The 17951-nt window shown below is 59.4% G+C and overlaps 2 protein-coding genes across 8 annotated transcripts in view; both read right to left on the bottom strand.

Annotated features, from left to right (window-relative positions):
* Positions 1 to 2608: 2608 nt before the first annotated feature.
* Positions 2609 to 7430, bottom strand: CABP7 (calcium binding protein 7). The gene is made up of 5 exons (XM_072351053.1): positions 7185 to 7430; positions 5438 to 5581; positions 4459 to 4571; positions 3643 to 3796; positions 2609 to 3569 (listed from the first exon to the last, which is right to left on the bottom strand). The coding sequence occupies exons 1-5, from the start codon at positions 7291 to 7293 to the stop codon at positions 3442 to 3444; spliced, it is 648 nt and encodes a 215-aa protein (XP_072207154.1). The 5' UTR covers positions 7294 to 7430; the 3' UTR covers positions 2609 to 3441.
* A 5053-nt stretch (positions 7431 to 12483) lies between these two features.
* NF2 (NF2, moesin-ezrin-radixin like (MERLIN) tumor suppressor) overlaps positions 12484 to 17951 on the bottom strand; it is a 39954-nt gene continuing 34486 nt past the window's right edge. For 4 of the 7 annotated variants that reach the window (XM_072350813.1, XM_072350811.1, XM_072350816.1 and 1 more), the window contains one exon: positions 12484 to 13482. Coding sequence is in view for 3 of the 7 variants with exons in the window: in XM_072350811.1 (XP_072206912.1) it covers positions 13432 to 13482 (51 nt within the window). In the remaining 4 variants the exon portion in view is untranslated. Of the gene's footprint in view, positions 13483 to 17588; positions 17668 to 17951 lie in introns of those variants that run through there. The other 3 variants (XM_072350818.1, XM_072350814.1, XM_072350815.1) reach the window with 3 other exon arrangements.

Here is a 17951-nt window from a genome sequence, read left to right as displayed (position 1 = left end):
TGCAAGTGGGCTTCTAAGCTTCACTGCGTGACATTTCCTCCAGTGTTGATAATGTATGTTTGCTTCTGTTAAACGTAGTGTGTAAAACAGCTTTGGTTCAGGTGCTGCAGCTCCTAACGAAGAGTCAGGGGAGCTCCCAAAACCCCGCGTGCTCCTGTTCCCGCTGTGCTGGAGGTGAGAAGAAAAGAGGGGGGAGAAAAAAAAACCCTATTCCAAGGCTTGTCCTCCTCCAGGAAAACACCTGAAGGCCGAGTGGCTGCGGGGCGGCTCGGTGGGTCCCGGCAGAGCAGCCCCATGCAGCACTGCGGTGCTGCCCGCCAGCGCACTCCAGGTTTGGCCACACACGGCAGGAGTTGGGTCCAGATTCATGGAGAGCTCAGGCAGCAGCCAGCTGCCCCAGCCAGCCCCGCGCAGCAAACCCGGTGGCAACCGGCGCTGCCGCTGTGTTGGCGCACACACAGGCTGGATCTGACCGCAGTCGGTGCCCGGTTGTGCCTTCAGGGAGTCTTGGGGTGTTTCCACCCGCAGCGCCCACGTGGCACCTTCCATGCAGGACTCCCTGCCCTGTGCATCTCCAGAGGCCAAATGGAGTGACCACAACCCCAAAGGGGCTCCCTGATGCTCCCCGCGCCTCCTGCCTGGTTCCCTTCCTACTGAGGCAGATGACGGTACGAGCTCCCTTCCCTCCTGCAGGCGTTCTGGGGTGGCAGCGGAGCGTGTGCCGATTCCTGCTGCTCTAATGGGGTTTTGCAGTTCCCCCTCGCAGCATTTTGCAGCTCCTGGCTGTGGTTGAACCTGCACAAGCGTTTCCAAATTCAGCACTGCAAACATTTGTAAGCCATAAAGCACAGAGCCTCGTTTCAGCAGCCGGCGTGAGCCGAGCAGGATGGGCTTCTCAGCGCCTTCCTTTGCTGCCATGGTTTGGTTGGCAGCCCCTCCCAAAGCTCACAGCACCTCTCTGCACCACCATCGCTAACTGGGCTCCCTGCAGTAGGGTCTCCCCACTTGCTGTCGCCCTGCTCTGTGCGTCCCCAACAGCACTTGCTGTCCCCAGCTGTGCCGGGCTGGGGGGGCGGCTGCAGCCCCTGAGTGATGGTGTGAGCCAAAGTGCCTCTTATGGAGCAGGAGTAATTTATAGGGAGGCTTTTAGGGAAATGAGCCGCTCCTGGGCTGCTGCCAAGGTGCAGCCTGCTGGGCTCTGCCCTGTGTCCTCTGGCAGCTCTTGGAGGGAGCAGGGATGGTGTGGGATGGGAGTGAGGGAAGGGATGGGGATGAATAGGGGTGGAAATGGGAATAGGGATGGGGATGGGGATGGAATGGGGATGGGGATGAAATGGAATGGGGATGGGGATGGGAATAGGGGTGGAAATGGGGATGGGATGGGGATGGGGATGGGAAGGGAATTAGATGAGGATGGGAATGGGAATAGGGATGGAAATGGGGAAGAGGATAGGGAAGGAGATAGGAATGGGAAGGGGAATGAAATGAGATGAGGATGGGGATGGGGACAGGGATGAGGCTGTGGCCCTTCCACGCTGCTTGCAGGACCAGAGAAGCAGAAATAACTCTTCCTGCCCCCAAAATGCTTCTCAGCACCCCAAACCCGGGCAGTTCTGCTGCCAGCCCTTCTCTCCCCCCTGCAGCAGCCCCCAGGCAGGGCCCTGCTCTCCCCACATCCTCCTTCAGTCCGCTCTCAGTGTCCGTTCCCTTCCTCGTCAGCCTTAATTCAATTAGCAGCAGCCGCAATGAGGCATCCCCAGCTGCAGCAGCACCGCAGCCCAGCGCCGCTCGGGCGCTCCCGGATCTGAGCCGAGATCTCCAAACCTGCCTTGAGGATGGCGATCCCATTAAAATTAATTGAGCGGCTTTGAAAAGCTGAGCTTGGAGGGGGAGCCGTTCTCCCTTTTATCTAATTTCTCTTTTTATGTTATTGTATTTTCTAGCAAATTAAATTGTCCCATATCGTTATTATTTTCGTTCTTTTCGGCTTCCTTCTGTTTACTCACAGCATCTCCCATAGACTTGCTTTATATCTATGGATCTATCTGTACATCCTGGAGGCCACGTGGCTCCCTCTTGAAAGAGGAGGTTCATAAAAGAGCCCAAGTTTTGGAGATGGATGAAGTTTCATTCTGGGCGCTGTGCCCCCCCCAATCCGCGATGATTCCAGCCCCACGTGCCCCATTTGCAGTGGGTTTGGCACCCAGGCTGTGGCTCTGCGGGGTCCGGTGGGCTGCAGTGGGTCCTTCTGACCCCATAAATGTGGGGGATCCTCTGTTAAAGGGCCCAGGAGCCCCAGGGATGGACACCTCCAGCACCGGCACTGTGGGAAGCGGCTGTGCCACGCAGAGCTCCCATGGTTTTATTTATTCTTTTAATCTCTTTGCCATTAAAAATGCATCGTCTGGGGGCTCAGGGGAGGCTGATCCATCAGTGTGTGGGATCCCCCAACACACACACACCCCTCCAGAGCAACGTAGCTGTGATTTCCATGAGCTGTGTGTAAGCGCACCCTGTTAGCAGGGCGGCATTTGGGGGATGGAGGGGGGGTTGGAGCCCTGCTGTGCCATAAACCTGGAGGGGGGATTCACACATGGGTCGATATCTCCAGCTGAAAGCAATGGGGCACGGTGGGGGTTGTGCAGCAGCCATGGGAACCCCAACCCACCATGAGCCCCGAGCCTTCAGAAATCCCAGATTTATTTCAGATCGATAACAACCAACCGGGAAGGATGGGGGGGGGGGGGGAGAAAATAATGGGAAAGAAAAAGGGGGAGGGGGGGGAAATCCAACAGAACCCAAAGAATGAGAAACGGACCCGCATCCGAACCAGTCCGGTGCCGGGGTGCTACATACAGGCTGGGGGGGAGGTTGGGGGGCTGGGGGGTCCCCCGGGATGCGCGGCTCTTCCCGGCGGGTCCTTGCAAAGTGCATCAAGCAGAGGTCGGCAGTGCCAGCCCCGTCTGGAAGGGGGGGATGGGGGGAAACTGAGGCACGGCGCAGGGCGGGGGGGGGCAGGGGGTGACATCCAGCCCTTGGCAGCGACGTCCATGCAAACGCTCCCGGATCTCCGAAGAGAAAAACATCTCAGCGTGGCGTATTGCTTACGAGATGGTTTGGTTGGTTTCTGTGTGTGTGTTTTCTTCTGTTTTTATCATAAATATCGAGCTATAGAGGCTATAGTGGTGCATCCGGCACCGGGTCGCCCCGGCTCCGAGGGATGGGGGCAGCAGACGGGCTCCATGCACGTTGCATGCACTGAGTATTTGCTGGCAGGGTTTAGTTTGGTGTGCGTGTCTCTCAGAGTCAATGTGTCCTGCAGGCAGCCGTGCGAGCTCCACGCTCACCCCGTGCCGGGCTCTCCTCTCCATCCCGGGGTGTTTCCTGGCTCGCAGCAGGCGGGCATCCCATATGGACCCACACGGACACCCCGTATCCGCGCTACTTCATGCCGCTGCGCAGCACCTGGTTGGCGGCGATGAGCATCACGCTGATGATGAAGGCGATGGCGAAGGCGCAGATGAGGCTTTTCCTCACGCAGGTCTGTCGGATCTGCTGGCTGGAGCAGGCTGTGGGGGCAGCCCGGCTCAGCCCACATCCCCCCTCCCACCCCCCGCCGCGTCCCCCCCGCACCCCACTCACTCTCCACCTCGACGGGGCACTCCTCGGCCGTGCCCATGTGGCTCTCCTCCTCCGTCATGATGATGTTCTCGATGTCCTTCATGGAGAGGTGCTCGCAGAAGGTGTCGTACAGCAGCCGCTTCAGCTCGTCCACCGTCAGCTTCTGCATGTCGCACTGCGGGGCACACAGAGACCCCGCGGTGGGACCCCGAAGGTGGTTGCCCCCACCCCGAGCTGTGGCACAGTGGGGCTGGTGTTGCGGCACCTTTGGGTGCTGAGCCTCGTGCCACCATTGCACCACGCTGTGTTTCAGCTCCTGGCCCCAGTCCGGAGCCTGACTCCAGAACTACACCTAACACTCATCCTCACCCCAAACCTGGCCCTGACGCAGAGCCTGAGCCTGACCCCAAGCCCTGACCCTAATCCTAACCCCACACAAACCTGGAGCCTCACCCTGAACCCGAGCAACCTTAATGTGGAGCCGGAGCCCGATGCTGAGCCCAGCCCTCACCCTAACCCTAAACCTCACCCAAATCCTAACCCTAACCCCAACCAAAGCCCAGCACCAATCTTGGTCCAGAGCCTGAGCCTGACCAAGTCCAACCCTGACACTAACCCAAACCCCAACCCAGACTCTAACCCTGACCCCATTGTCCTTACCTCCAACCCCAGCCCTGACCCTCACACCAGCTCTACCCCCAACCCCAACCCCACTCCTGACCCCAGCCCAAACCTCAGCCTTCCCCCCCACCTCAGACCCGACCCTCACCCACTCCAAACCTCCCCCAGCTGACTCTGATTCGGCCCTGAGCCCCCCACCCTCCCACTGCCCCCCACCTTCCAGAAGACGGTGTCGAAGTCGGTGCCGTGGAACTTCTCTGGGATGCCCGATGTGGACAGTTTGGGCCCCAGCAGGGTCACAAACTCCTCAAAGTCCACCTGTCCATCACCTGTGGGGCACAGCAGTGGCCATCACCCCATCACCCCATAGAGGGTGCGTCATCCCCCGGCTGCTGCTCATAGGGACGCTGAGAAGGGGGTTCCCGTGGCACTGATGGGGTAATGCTTGGCAGTACCCTACCCCACAGCCTTGGGGCCGCACTCCAGGGTTCTGGGGGGCCATCTGTGGACCCCAACACTGGCTGAAGTCCCCCAAAGCCAGAGGGAATCCCAGCACCACTGAGAGCCCAAAGCTGCCCAGCACCCTGCCTCAGCTGGGGGCTGCAACCTCAGCTGGGCACCCCAAAGCCAGGGGGGGAAGCCCAACAGCACCGGGACACCCCAGGTCACCCTGACCCCTTTAGGACCCCACTGCGGTGCAGCTGTGAGCCTCATCCTGCGGCCGGGGCGGGTGCTGAGCTCCAGGGCTGTCACGGAGGCACTAAGGATGAGTAATGAAGGGAGCCGCGGCTTGGCAGCCTCGCCTGAAAGGCTTTTAAATGGGGAGAAAAAAAAAGAATGGAATCCTATAAATTAATGCGCTCCTTAAGGTGCTGATGAGCACGGGAGTGACAGGGACAGGATGCTGCAGGTTGGGGCATGGCCGGGGTGGGGGGCTGAGCCTGGGGTGTGGGATCCAGGGCTGGGTGTGGGATCCAGGGCTGGGTGCAGGATGCAGCCTTCGCACCCCATTCCCATTGGGTTTGTAGGTTGGTGTGTGGTCCCCATCCTGGGAGCCTTCCAGCATCATCAGATCCTCTCAAACGATGCCACGGCGGTGATAAGGACGGGGACAGGGGACTCTGGCCTTGCGCCACGGCCCTGTTCTGTTGTGGGGTGGCTCTGGGGTCCCGTCCTGCCCCATAGGGGTCCCTACCGTCCATGTCGAGGCGCTGGATGATGACCTCGAGCTCCACCTCGTTGGGCATGTAGCCCAGTGAGCGCATGGCCGTGCCCAGCTCCTGCTTGGAGATGAAGCCGTTGCCGTCTCGGTCGAACACCTTGAAGGCCTCTCGGATCTCTGTGGGAGGAATAGGGCTGAGCATGGCCGCCCCCCGACCCCACAGCGGTGGGGAAACTGAGGCACAACGGGGACGGTGCCCGAAGTGTCCCCAGGTCACAGTGCCCAGCGATGGGGTGGGAGAGGAAGGAGACAGCAGGTGGATCTTGGGGGTTTCTGCTTCAAAATGGGGCTCTGGGGCTGCAGATTGGGGGCAAATCTGAGGGCTCCTGCCCCAAAGCTGAGATCAAATTGCCCCAAAACCCAAAGGCCTCAATGAGTGCCACTGTGGGGCTTCCCTCCTCTGGGGCTGCAGAGGGAACGCGGTGCATGGATGGTGCTGGGGGGAAATGCGTCACAGTGCTAAAATCAACCCCAAATCCAACGCCGTGCCCCAAAGCCCCGGGGGTGGGGGAGGTGTGTGGGGTCCCCATGGGTGGCACAGGGTGCTGGTGTCAGCGGTGTCACCGCGTTCACAAAGCACCATGTTGGGATCAGTGCCGAAAGCAGCAGCTCCAACGGGGTGTGCTTCCCCATCTCACCCCAGTCCCACCCCACCCCATACTGGGGCCGCAGCGATGCCCAGCGGTGCTGAGGGTGGGTTGGGGTTGGTGGGCAGTGGGGTGGCAGCGGGTGGTCTGACCCCAGCACGGCCCTATGGGGTCACCTTGGGGCTGTGCCATGCCAGGAGCGGGGTGGTGGGGCACACACTGCAGGGGGGCCGTGCACACTCACATACACACACACACATGAACACCACACTGCGCTGATGCTACACATGTGTGTGCACAGGCTGTACACAGCAGTGGTGCTGCGCCCACGCGTGTGCACACGTGCAAAAGCAGCTGACAGTGATGCTGTGCCCGTGCACACACACAAACACCTGGCAGTGAGGCTGTGCTCGTGCATGCACCCACACCTGACAGCAGTGCTGTGCTTGTGCACACACAGAAGCCTTGCAGCCATGCTGTGCTGTGCATGCACCGACACCTGACAGCGCTGCCGTGCTTGTGCATGCACCCCAGCACCTCGCACTGACGATCTGCTTGTGCACACACGCGCACACTCACCCTGCAGCACTGCTGTGCACATGGACACACTGCGCTCCGGCGCTCTACTTGTGCACACGCACTGCAGTGGCGTTGCCATGTGCACACACACACACACACACACACACACACACACGTGTGCACGGTGTGAGCCCCATCTCTGCTCCACTGGCTGTGCAGACCCCCTCGCTGTGCCTCAGTTTCCCCTGCAGTGCTGATGGTGACCCTGCAGCCCCCCGTGCCACACCAGTGCCAACACGGCTGGGGTCACTGAGCCCACGGCCACCCCCCGTCCCACCACCCAACTTTCTGAGGGGGGGAAATACAGCCGTTCTGGGGGCAGCCCAGCAGCCCCACGGCCCCACAGCCCCACAGCTGTGCCCCGACCAGGTACTGGGGGGGTGGGGGGAGACAAACAGGTGACAACCACCACCGCCGTATGACGGCTCCGTGCGGAGCAGGCCCGGGAGATGCCGCGGGAGGGGGGTGGGGGGGCACAGCGGGGCCGATGCGTGGGTCCCCCCCCGGCATGCGGTGCCCCCCCCCCCCCCTTCCCCCGCCCCCGCGGCCCTCACCCTCCAGTTCGTCCTCCGGGATGTCCACCGGGTGCTGCTCGGCCAGCAGCGGGGGCACGCTGTAGATGCCCCGGTACATCAACGCGGCGGTCACCGGGTGGAAAGGCATCTTCGGAGCTTTGCCGAAATCCCAAAGTTTCCCACCTAAATCTTTGCTTTCCGCGGGACGGAGCCGCAGCCCCCCCCGGCTCTATGGGGCCAGCAGCCCGTCCCCGCGGCCTCGGGGTTCGGTGGGGCCGGGGCCGGGGCCGGGAACGGGCACACGGCAGCATCCAGGCACCGCTCAGCGCCCGCCCGGGGCCCCGCCGCCCCCCCGCGCCCAGGGGTGCTGCCCCGCGGGGCCCGGCATGGCGGGGCCTCCCTCCTCCTCCTCCTCTTCTTCCTCCTCTTCTTCCTCCCCGCTAAGTTTCGCGGGCAGGAGCCGATGCTCCGCGCTGCGCCGCGCTACCGCTGCCCGCCCCCAACAACCTGCCCGCCCCCGGCCGCGCCCCCGGGATGGGAGGGGTGGGCTGGGATGGGAACGGGGATAGCGATGGGATGGGAAGAGTATAGGGATGGAATGGGATGGGATGGGATGGGATGGGATGGGATGGGATGGGATGGGATGGGATGGGATGGGATGGGATGGGATGGGATGGGATGGGATGGGATGGGATGGGATGGGGATGGGATGGGATGGGATGGGATGGGATGGGATGGGGATGGGATGGGATGGGATGGGATGGGATGGGATGGGATGGGATGGGATGGGATGGGGATGGGATGGGATGGGATGGAATGGGATGGGATGGGATGGGACGGGACGGGACGGGATGGGATGGGATGGGATGGGATGGGATGGGATGGGATGGGATGGGACGGGACGGGACGGGACGGAATGGGGATGGGGATGGGATGGGATGGGATGGGATGGGATGGGATGGGATGGGATGGGATGGGATGGGATGGGATGAGCATGGTGTTGAGATGGGGATCAGAATGGGATAGGAGGAGTGGGGATGAGAAGGGGATGGAGATGGGGACTGGGATGGAGATGGGACAGGGGATGGGGATGAGATGTGGAAGGGGTGGGATGGAATGAGGATGGGGGTGAGATGGGAATAGGAGAAGAGAGGATGAGAATGAAATGGGGATTGGGATGGGATGAAATGAGTATGGGATGGGATGGTACGACACCATGGCCCCATGGAAGGGGGAAGAGCACTGTAGCCATAACAAGGTGGGAAAGGGCAGGAGTTGGACACGGTGGCATCCGAACCTCAAGCATGATTGAAAGCAATGGGGGAACAGAAGCACAGCCAGGAGGGCTCTCAGCTCAGTGCTTGTGATGCATTGGGACTGACCCGAAAGCTGGAGGGGGGGGCAACCCACTCGTGTAACCCCTGGCCTCACTCCACTGATCACCTCACTGCAAGCGATGCAATTTGGGGTCATTTTCTGCAGGCTGCAGCTCAGCCTTGTGAGAGGGCTGCAGGGACCCCCATCCTTTTGTTGAGGCTCCTGGATCAGCCTGGGCTAAAATCAACCCCAGCGCCGCCTCGCGTCCCTCCACACCTTTAATTCATCTGCAGGTTGGGATGCTCAGCACCACCTTCCTCCCCGTCCTCCTCCTCTCCCACACAGCTCAGCCTCTCGGGGTCTCTTCTCTGCCATATTTGAGCCAGGAGAGTGGGGAGGTTGGTGGAACCCCACAGCCCTGTGCGGCCCTGAGCACACGGAGCTGCCGAGGGGAGTCTCTGGTGTCTCCTATGGAGCTGAGCTCAGTGTGGCCCTATGGGGAATGAAGTTAATTTGAGGCCAAATTGTGTAAAATTTGGGAGAAATGCATCTCTTTGAACCCCTTTTTTCTTTTTTTTTTTTGGGGGGGGGGGGGGTTTGTTGAGTGTTGAATGTATCCTTATGAAATAAAAGCAGCAGCTGAACGTGGCCATCCAATGCCATGAAGGGGCTGTGTGGGATCTGACCCCGCTGGGCTGCCCCCAAAAAGTGTCATTTGGGGAGAAAGAAGCAAAACAGAAATAAGGGAAAGAATTAAAACCAAAACGAAGGCAAAGCAGCCTAATGGAAAATCTCCTCCTCCTTCTTGGTGGATCAATTCGCTCTTCAATATTAATGAAGTCGCCCTCCCAATTAATTCTGCACTCGCCTACTGGAGGCCCAGGGGTGGAAACTCATTAATTTCTCACCACCCAAATCCAGAAGAAATAACACTGAAAATCTCCAGGCTGTTCTCCCACCGTTCCGGGGCTGAACCTCCCCGACCCCACATCGCCCCTCAGCACAGAGGGAGCGTGGCACCGGATGAGCAATTAGCAGCAATTTAATTGCGTCTGAAGGCCAATGGCTTCCTATTGGTTCGGGGCTGCTGGTGGCACAGTGCTGGGGACGCCCCTTACCTGGGTGCTGCCCGGGATGCCTCTCCTCCTCCTGCCTCCCTCTTTGCCACCATTGGGGTGAGAAAATTAAAAGGAAGAAAACCACATAGACCCCAAGGCGTCCCTGAGATACCTTTAACTTAATCTTCTCTCTCTCATTTATTAATGAGCCTTCTTGCTCGCTCTCATCCCTACGGTCCCCTGGCGTGGCTGGAAATGCCCTCTAATCCCCCGCTGTCCCGCTGCCCGGCAGAAGCTCACGCGCTCTGTGTTCTCCTTGCCCTTATCTTATCTCACCAACTTAATTTGTCTGACTGTTAGCAAGGCTCAGCTCTGCCTCGTGTCCCTGGTGGAATTCCCAATTGTGCCTGTGGGGGAGAGGGGGAATGTGGCAGGGATGGGATGGGATGGGATGGGATGGGATGGGATGGGATGGGATGGGAATGAGAGGAGATGGAGATGGGGATGGAGATGAGGATGCAGATGGGGCAGGGATGGGGATGTGAATCTGATGGGATGGGGATGGAGATGTGATGTGATGGGGATGGGATGGGAATGCAGAGGGAGATGGGATACAAGAATCTCCCAGAGACAGACGGGACACGGAAGCCCACGGGGGCACGGGATGGATGGGGAAAGCTGGTAGGGCTGGAGAGGGGATGGCAAAGCCTGCGGGGACGGGGATGGGATGGTGCAGACCCAGCTGGGTTCCAGCCCCCAGGGACCCCCCAGCGCACCCTTCCCTGAGGGCAGCACGAGGCTGCCGACCCCGCAGCGTCCTTTGGGCAGAGCTCAGCTCTCACCGAGCGCAGGGAAGGGGACGTGAGCGGCGCGCTGTGGCCGTCGTGTCCTTTTAAAGTCACCCGCTGGCACTGAGCCCTCGGAGGCGCCGGAGGCATCCATCCATCTCCGCGGGCCGTCCGTGTCAGCCGGTATTTAGTGAAATGTTTCTTAAATGAACGCTTGATGGGAGAAGAGGGATGGCTGCGCCGTGCCGGGACAAGGTTATCCCTGCTGGCTGCCGGCGATTAACCGCGGGCACGGCGACGGCCGCGACCTGCAGGAGCCGATCCCAAATCTCGTTCCGGTTGCATTTCGGAGCAGAATACAGCTGGGACGGGCACTCCCCCCCCTCCTCCCCTCCCTTGCCAATGAACCCCCAGCAAGGCCCAGCTGAGACGCACTGAGCTCAGCGGGTCTCAGCGGGGACGCGGGTGGCTTCGGGTGCTGTGCCTGTGCCCCGCTCCTCCTTGAGTTTAACCCTGCAAAAAGCAAAGGACACCGCGTGGGTGAAGTGGCAGCTCTGTGCCACGCGCTGCTGTCGGTGATGGCTGAGCTCTGTGGGCAGCACGGGGACAGCAGCAGCTGGTGGAGCAACAGGCGGGTCCCCGTGTCCCCAGCTGTCCCCACGTGCACATCCTCCCGAGGGCAAAAGCAATTCCCTTGTGCAAATGCCCCCATCGCTTGTGCAGGCGCCCCCTCAATGCAAAAGCATCCCTTGTGCAAACAGGGGGGGGATGTGGCCCGGGCTGCAGGGTGTGAGCACACCGGGGTGCAGGACGCGCTGCTCGGGCTGCCTGTGCACCATGCATAATGCATGATGCGTAACGCGTGGCTGCAGGCCTGGGCGCTGACAAGGACAGAATGACAAGTGGGTCCCGCAGGGCAGGCAGCACGGGGACACCGCGGGGACATCGTGGGGACACCATAACGGCACCCCCCTCCACCGGGCCCAGACCTTCCCCATCACCCATTGGGAAACTGCAGCCAAAAGGAAACCTGAGGAAAAGCCATTTTTTCTCCCCAGATTTGCCCCAAATGCCACCAGCTGCCCCTGCAGACACATGGACCCCCATCCGCCCCCCCGCGCGGTGCTCCCCGTGCATGGAGCTCAGCCTGGGTTTGCAGAGCTGGGGGTGATGGGTGGGAGGAGTTGAGAGGGGCTCGGGAAGAGCTGCTTGCTAGCTTCTTTCTTTCCTTGGGCAAAGTCATCTCAACCCAACCCACATCCTCTCAGAAGCCATCTAGACTTTGATGAATTTAATTTTGCTAAAAAGGGGAAAAGTAAAAAAAAAAAAGAAAAGAGAAACAGGAATGAGATTTCCTTTGAAAGCACTGGAAGTTCCCATTGCGCCAATGCCAGGAGAGCGGTGGCACAGAGCGGCCGTGGGCTGAGTGCATCCAAAGCTGGAGCACAGCACGAGTGTGCAACCTTGGGAGCACGTGGGGCTGCAGGGCTGCGGGCATGCAGTGCTGTGAGTGTGCAGGGCTGAGAGCACGCGGTCCTGGATGGACGCAACGCTGTGTGTGCAAGGTGAGTGTGCAATGCTGTACGTATGCAATGCTGCATGTGTCCAAGGCTGCAAAAGCGCAGTGCTGGATGTGCGCAGGTGTGCAAGGCTGTGTGCAAGGCTGTAAGTGTGCAACCCCATGTGCACACAGGGCTGGAGGCGTGCAGCGCTGTGCATCCCAGCCCCGCTTTGGGCCAGGTGTCCCTGTTGAGGCTCTTCCTGTCCTCTGCAGGCAACCAGCGACCGCTGCATTATTTATATGGAGGCTGCGCTGCGCGGGAAATCAGGTCAGCCCCCCCCACAGCCCCACATCCCCCCCTTTCCCCCAGCAGCATCCCTTTGACACACACAAAAGCAGCAATCCCATCTCTCCTGGGCTGCCCTGCTTTCAACATCATTTAAGAAAGGAACAAATCCAGCCCGCTCCCGACCCACCCCACGGGATGAATGGCTGGGGAGGAGCACGCGTGGCTGCGACATGTGGAAATCCATCCATGGGGCTGGGATAGGGCTGAGCGAGTGGCAGCCCTGGCTTTGGGGGTGGCACAGCGGCAGCCACCATCCGCACGCAGGGACAGCACTGAGACACCCCCCCAAAGGGCTCCGTCTGCTGCATGGCACAATCCTGGGGGGTGAGAAGAGCAGCTCCCCTCCTCCTGCTCTGAATCTTTATTAAAACAAATGAGAAACCCGTTATTTCTTAGGAGTACAACAATCCATGGGGATAGAAAAGGGCCGCTCTGGGGTCAGGGAAGAACCCAACCAAATTGCAGGCGGGGAGCGGAAACGGACAGCGTGCTTAAATAAAAGGGATTGGGGCACCGTGGGGTGAAGGCAGAGCGTGGTCGGCTCCTGCTGCCAGGAACTGGGCGCCCTGGGCCCCCACAGGGTGATGCTTTGCGTGGGGACACAGGGATGGAGGCAGGCCCAGAGCCCAGCGTGGGGCCAGCAGCTGTGGAGGAAACAAGGGGAGTACCTGGGGGGGGTTGGGTGCTGTCAGCACCTCGGCCTGCTCACCCCAAACAGGGAACGGAAACAGGGCAGTGGTGAGCTGGAGCTGGTAACGGAGCTGCTGCAGCTCTTGGAAAGGCACAGAGCGGGTAGAGGTTGGACAGCCCCAAAGCCTCACACTGCCTGCTGGGCACAGTCCGCAGGGACAAAAAGGCTGCAAGGGTTGGCATGGGTTGTTCTCCTTCCTGCTTGCAGTGATGATGAAGAAAAGGTCTTCCTGCCCCTTTCTCCCCTCCCCAGCACAGCAGCAGCCTCAGCCTTCGTGTTCTCCTCCTGCTCCTCCCCCTGCATGTGCTCTGGGTGCCAGCAGTGCCCCATCTGCTCCTCGGTGCGCTGAGATCCAAACCCCGTCCTCCTCCTGGAGGACAAAACCTGGGGGCTGAGATGGAGTAGAGCAGGTAGAAAAATAAAGGGAGAAAAAAAATAAGGACAGGAGAACATGTGGAAAAACTCAAGCTGGGAGATACTGAGAGGAGAAGATCCCAGTCCATAGCCCAGGTGGGAGCAGCAGGCAACGGGGCGGCGTGGGGCCGTGGGATGGGAACCCGACTCCTCAGGGCCAGTCACCTCCTAGAGCTCCTCGAAGAAGGCCACGCGGGACTTGGTGCTCTGTAGGGTGAGCTGCAAGAGAGCAGAGGGGACATGGGGTGACTCCCTCCTCCCGTCAGTCCCCCTGCCCCTCTGGAAGCAATGGGGATGGCAGAAGCGGGGATTTCTGGCTGCAGGGGATGGAGGAGAGGTGCAGGGAAGGGTTGCAGGATGCGCAGCTGCTCCTGCTCGTGCCACCAACCCCCCAGAACTCAAAGGGTGCCGATGGGCAGCAGATGAGGTCAGAAACATCAGCAGAGCTCTTATGGTGGGGAAGCCGCAGCAGCCCTGCCCCAAACCCGCAGAACACAGCCCTGGGATGCAGGGTGTCTCAATGGAAGCTGCCCTTGGTCCCGATGGATGGAGCCGAAGCTGCTCATTCGCGCCCAGGGCTGCGCCCTCAGAGCCGAGGCTCTGCAGGACCCCAACATCCACCTCAGCAAAGCTTTCTGCAGCAAGAGAGAGGCAAAACTAAAAATAATACCCCGCGTCAGAGCCACGTTCGTTAATGGGTGAAATGAGAGATGGAAGACACGTCCTCAGCCGGGAGGAAGAGAAGCGCAGTATTTCAAGCTAACCACCCCAATCTGCGTCCTGGGAGCAGTGCCACCTTCCCAACAGCTGCTGAATCACCACCAGGGTTGCCAAAGCAGCGCTAATTGCAAAGGCTTCGTTTGGCCGGGCTGAGCGCTGAGCCGTCCGCCGGGACCATGTTCTGCTGTTGCAGGGATCCCGGGCTGAGCCTCCAGCCCCGCACAGCACCGCCAAGTGCTTTCCCCTCCCTGCCCGCCCCGCATCCTCTCCTCACTAATTCCTTCACAGCTCTTAATTCTGAATCCCATTCGGTAAAGCTCTGTTGCAGAGGGAGTTTCTGCAGGGGTTTAATGCCGGAGCAGGGCTGGCTCTGCTCTGTAGCTTCACCCCATCCCTCTGCAGCTGCAGCCCGGCTGGGTTTGGGTTCTACCCGTGAGAGGCAGTCCCCTTCCCCAGAGCCCGGCTGGGTCACATCCCAGGGAACGCAGTGTAAAACTCAAGTGGGTTAACATACAGAAGGGTACACAGCTGCTCCAACCCACGGCGGGGGCTGCATCCTCCATACCCTGCCCAGTGCCCAGCGCTCCAAAAGGGAACACGGCTGAGGCAGAGCAGGGATGCTTTCCCCATGCTCTTTAAGAAAGACTCAACCCCCCGCAGCCTCCCTCCCCCCGCAGCCTCACGGGGCTCCCCTCCAGCAGCAGCTCCATTTGCCCAACAAGGGGGAATAAATGCACACCCAGCGCGGCCGAGTGATTAACAGCCAGTTACATTTTCGTCAGTGCAGAGAAGGGGGGGGGGGGGGGAAATTGATTTACAAGCAGTATTATGATAATCTCCTTCCTGCAGGAGGGGGGTGGGCTCCTCAATGCACTGCCAGAGCCTGCAAAGAAAATTTAGAGAGGGAGAGGGAGCGCAATTAAGCAGCCAGAGCTCCAGTGAATCAGGACAGGGAGAAGGGAACGGTCCCACACCCCACAGGCCCACGCTGGGGCTGCTCAGAGCTCTGCCTTTACCCAGAGCTGCTGGACTTATTTAAGAAAATAAACAACAACAGTAACAAAGAAAAAAAGCAACCAATAAGTCCCTGCTCGGCAAACCCACTTTCCAGCAGCAAACCCAATAAGCGCAGCGCTGCTGCCGGCACACGGAGAAGCCACGAGGGCTGCAGGAGAACCCCCTGCACGGCCACTGCGACACGGGCTGGGGGCCACATCCCCACATCCCGGCCCCTTCCTCCCCTGTTCCTTCCCCCCCGGACACGTTCTGCTGCTGCTGGGAGGGAGATGCTCAGTCCCTGCTAAACCCAACGCTAGTGCTGCAGGCTGTAAATCCTCTTTACTGCCGCCCCCGCTCCCCTCCGTGTCCTCTTCATCCCTGCCCGCTCCCTCAGCGGCCGGCCGGACCTTTCCATTCACACACCTCCCTTTTAAAACCCAAACCTTCCCCATTCTCCCCCCCTCCATCTCCCGTTCCTTCCCCCTCCCACACTGTTTATTCTCTCCCAAACACGGGGCCCGGAGCACAACTTTCCCCCAGCCTCCACCGCTTTGATGAGTGTGCTTAAAAGAGAGGAGATGACACTCCAGTTGAAGGAAACACTTTTCAAAGGCTGCCACAAAAATAGCTGATAGGCCTGACGCTTTCTGCTTTCCTTTCACTCCTTGTAAACAAGGAAATTAGGCTGCTCTGTCCCATTTTAGCTGCTGGGGAGTTTCACTTCCCGGCTCCGAGGCACAGAAGCAAACACATTGTCTGTGTTGGGGCAGAAATAAAACGAAGCCAGCAGGGATACGGGCTCACAAGCAGGGGTGCAGGATGCCTCTCCTGGATTAGGAAGGGGATTTGTGCCTGGAGCTGCTTTGCTCACCAGGTACCACATCCAGGCTCTGCTCCACACTCCATCCCTGCAGCTCCCAGGGTGACAGCAAGGTGCTGGTGCTGCTCCTCCTACAGCCACTTGCTGGATGCATGCTCCTTTTTGCAGCACGCAACCTTTCATCTCATGGTGGGAAAAAGGATGCAGGTGGCAACACCCTCATTTCTACAGCCCAGCAGCATCCAGGCCACCACAGTGCCTGCAGTTACGGACACAAGCAGCCCAGCCTGCTGTGTCCCAGCCCAGAGCTGCACTGTTTTTGCTTGCAGGTGCCCATGCCTGAATGGAACCACACTGTGTCCATGGGAAAAGTGCTGTTGCTCAGTGCAACACAGCGCTCATGGTGACACCAAACCCCAAGCAGCCTATCCACGTTCCCGCTGTGCTTCCCATCCCAAGTGCCCCTACAGCAGAAAATCAAGCAGCATTCACCAGATTTCAGGGTGATGCTGTGCTGCAAATAGGATCAGTGAGAGAAGCAGCTGGCAGCAGCACTATCAGCACCGGCCCACCCCAACACAGCTGTCTGCACTGATTTCTATGGGCATGAGCAGCGCTGGGTGAAGGGGAGCCAGCCCCAGCCCTGGAGAAACGCTGCAGAAAAGCCTTAAGGCAGCCCGGTGGGCAGCGTTCAAAGGAGCAGAGCGGTGCTCAAGGACACAGCCGTTTGGCTGGGAATGGGCACAGAGATTTGCTCCTTGCCCGGATACTTCAAAGGGCTTAAATCACAGTAAATAAGCATGACAGCACAAGAAGAAAAGCAACCAGAATGAAAGACCTGATTGTGCTCATGTTTTAGAGCAGCAGCTTGTCCTGGGAGGCTTCCTACACCGGAGGATGAGAGGAACTGCCTTGCTTTTTCTTTTTTTTTAATATTCTACTGCAGTCTAAGCAGCAAACCCTCCTGAAGCCAAGCCAGCTGGAGCCAGCAGCGCCAGCCCACGGCGCTACAGAGAAATCAGTTTCCAGATGAGGTGCTTGTGCTGTGCCCACAGAGCTCGTAAAATAGGATTAGCATGTTAACCACGTAATTAAACATGAAGAACTTAGCAGGCGTCTTCAAAGGCAGGCAACAAAACCCGGAGGTCACAATGCAGAGCTCGCTGGGTGCCTGGTTTCAGCACGGGGCTCCTCCCCAGCACCGCGTCCCACTCAGCTGCTGGGTGACTTTTCTCTCTCAGACTGCTGCTTTCCCTCCCTATGGCACGGACACAAGTGGACTTCTCCACATTCAAGGCATCTCAGAGCTCCTCAAACCAATGGGAAGGGACAGCAGGTATCAACAGGCAACAAACAGCTCCACGGGGACTGCTGACATCTCCCCAGAGTGAGCTTCTTCCTCCAAGGAGATGCTGGGCAATGAGAACAGCCTGGCATGCGAACACCAGCACGGCTCTGTCAACACTGACTGACACAGAGCACTGCCCTGCAGTCCCCAGCCAGCACCGAGCTGTGCAGATCACTTCTGGTCACATGCTGGGGAGAAGGCTGCATCTCAAGCGCGTTCCTGCATCTGCTACAGAGCTCCAGAGGCTGTGGGAAACTGCTCCCAGCCGTGCTGCAGGCTCTGTTAGCCCTCAAAGAAACTTTTCACAAAGGTTTTTTCCAGCTGACTTTGCCGTCATTGTAGTACCTGCATCGATTCTTCCTTTAGTGCTACAACTCAAAACTTGCTAGGCTGTGGGTGCACGCAAGACCAGTCATGGTAAGAGCAAAGCAGCTTCCCCGAACACATCTTCCCTCCGGGCACACGAGCTCCTGGCTCAGCCTGCTGCCCAAGGCTGCTCCTCGAAGCACAACCAGCCCTGTGTAAGAGACATACAGCGCTAACAGAGCAGAAAGGAGCAGTGTGCTATGAAGGCAGGGGACGAGGCACATGGCAGCGTGGCAGGGCCACCCTTGGGATTCAGCTGGCTCACAACAGCAATTCACCAGCAGCTCCGTCAGGCTGACGTGTCACACCATGCCTGTCTCCCTGCTCCTGTGCCACCCAGGGACAGCTCTGCTGGCTTCTAGCAGGAGGCAGCACAGGAGAGCTGGAGGAGACAGTTACTCAGCAAACACTCAAACCTCAAAACTGTCTCCCAGA

This window comes from Excalfactoria chinensis, chromosome 16 (genome assembly GCF_039878825.1).
Source record: "Excalfactoria chinensis isolate bCotChi1 chromosome 16, bCotChi1.hap2, whole genome shotgun sequence".
NCBI classification, from domain to species: domain Eukaryota; kingdom Metazoa; phylum Chordata; class Aves; order Galliformes; family Phasianidae; genus Excalfactoria; species Excalfactoria chinensis.
Note: the sequence above shows the minus strand (reverse complement) of the source record. Positions and strands in the feature narration are given on the sequence as shown.

What these genes read in the sequence shown, in the direction of transcription:
- CABP7 (XM_072351053.1), bottom strand. Translation starts at nt 7,293, where the DNA reads ATGCCTTTCCACCCGGTGACCGCCGCGTTGATGTACCGGGGCATCTAC. An exon ending in TCGACACCGTCTTCTGGAAG is followed by an intron (nt 3,797 to 4,458) that starts GTGGGGGGCAGT and finishes TGTGCCCCGCAG; the next exon opens with TGCGACATGCAGAAGCTGAC. An exon ending in GTGCCCCGTCGAGGTGGAGA is followed by an intron (nt 3,570 to 3,642) that starts GTGAGTGGGGTG and finishes CTGCCCCCACAG; the next exon opens with CCTGCTCCAGCCAGCAGATC.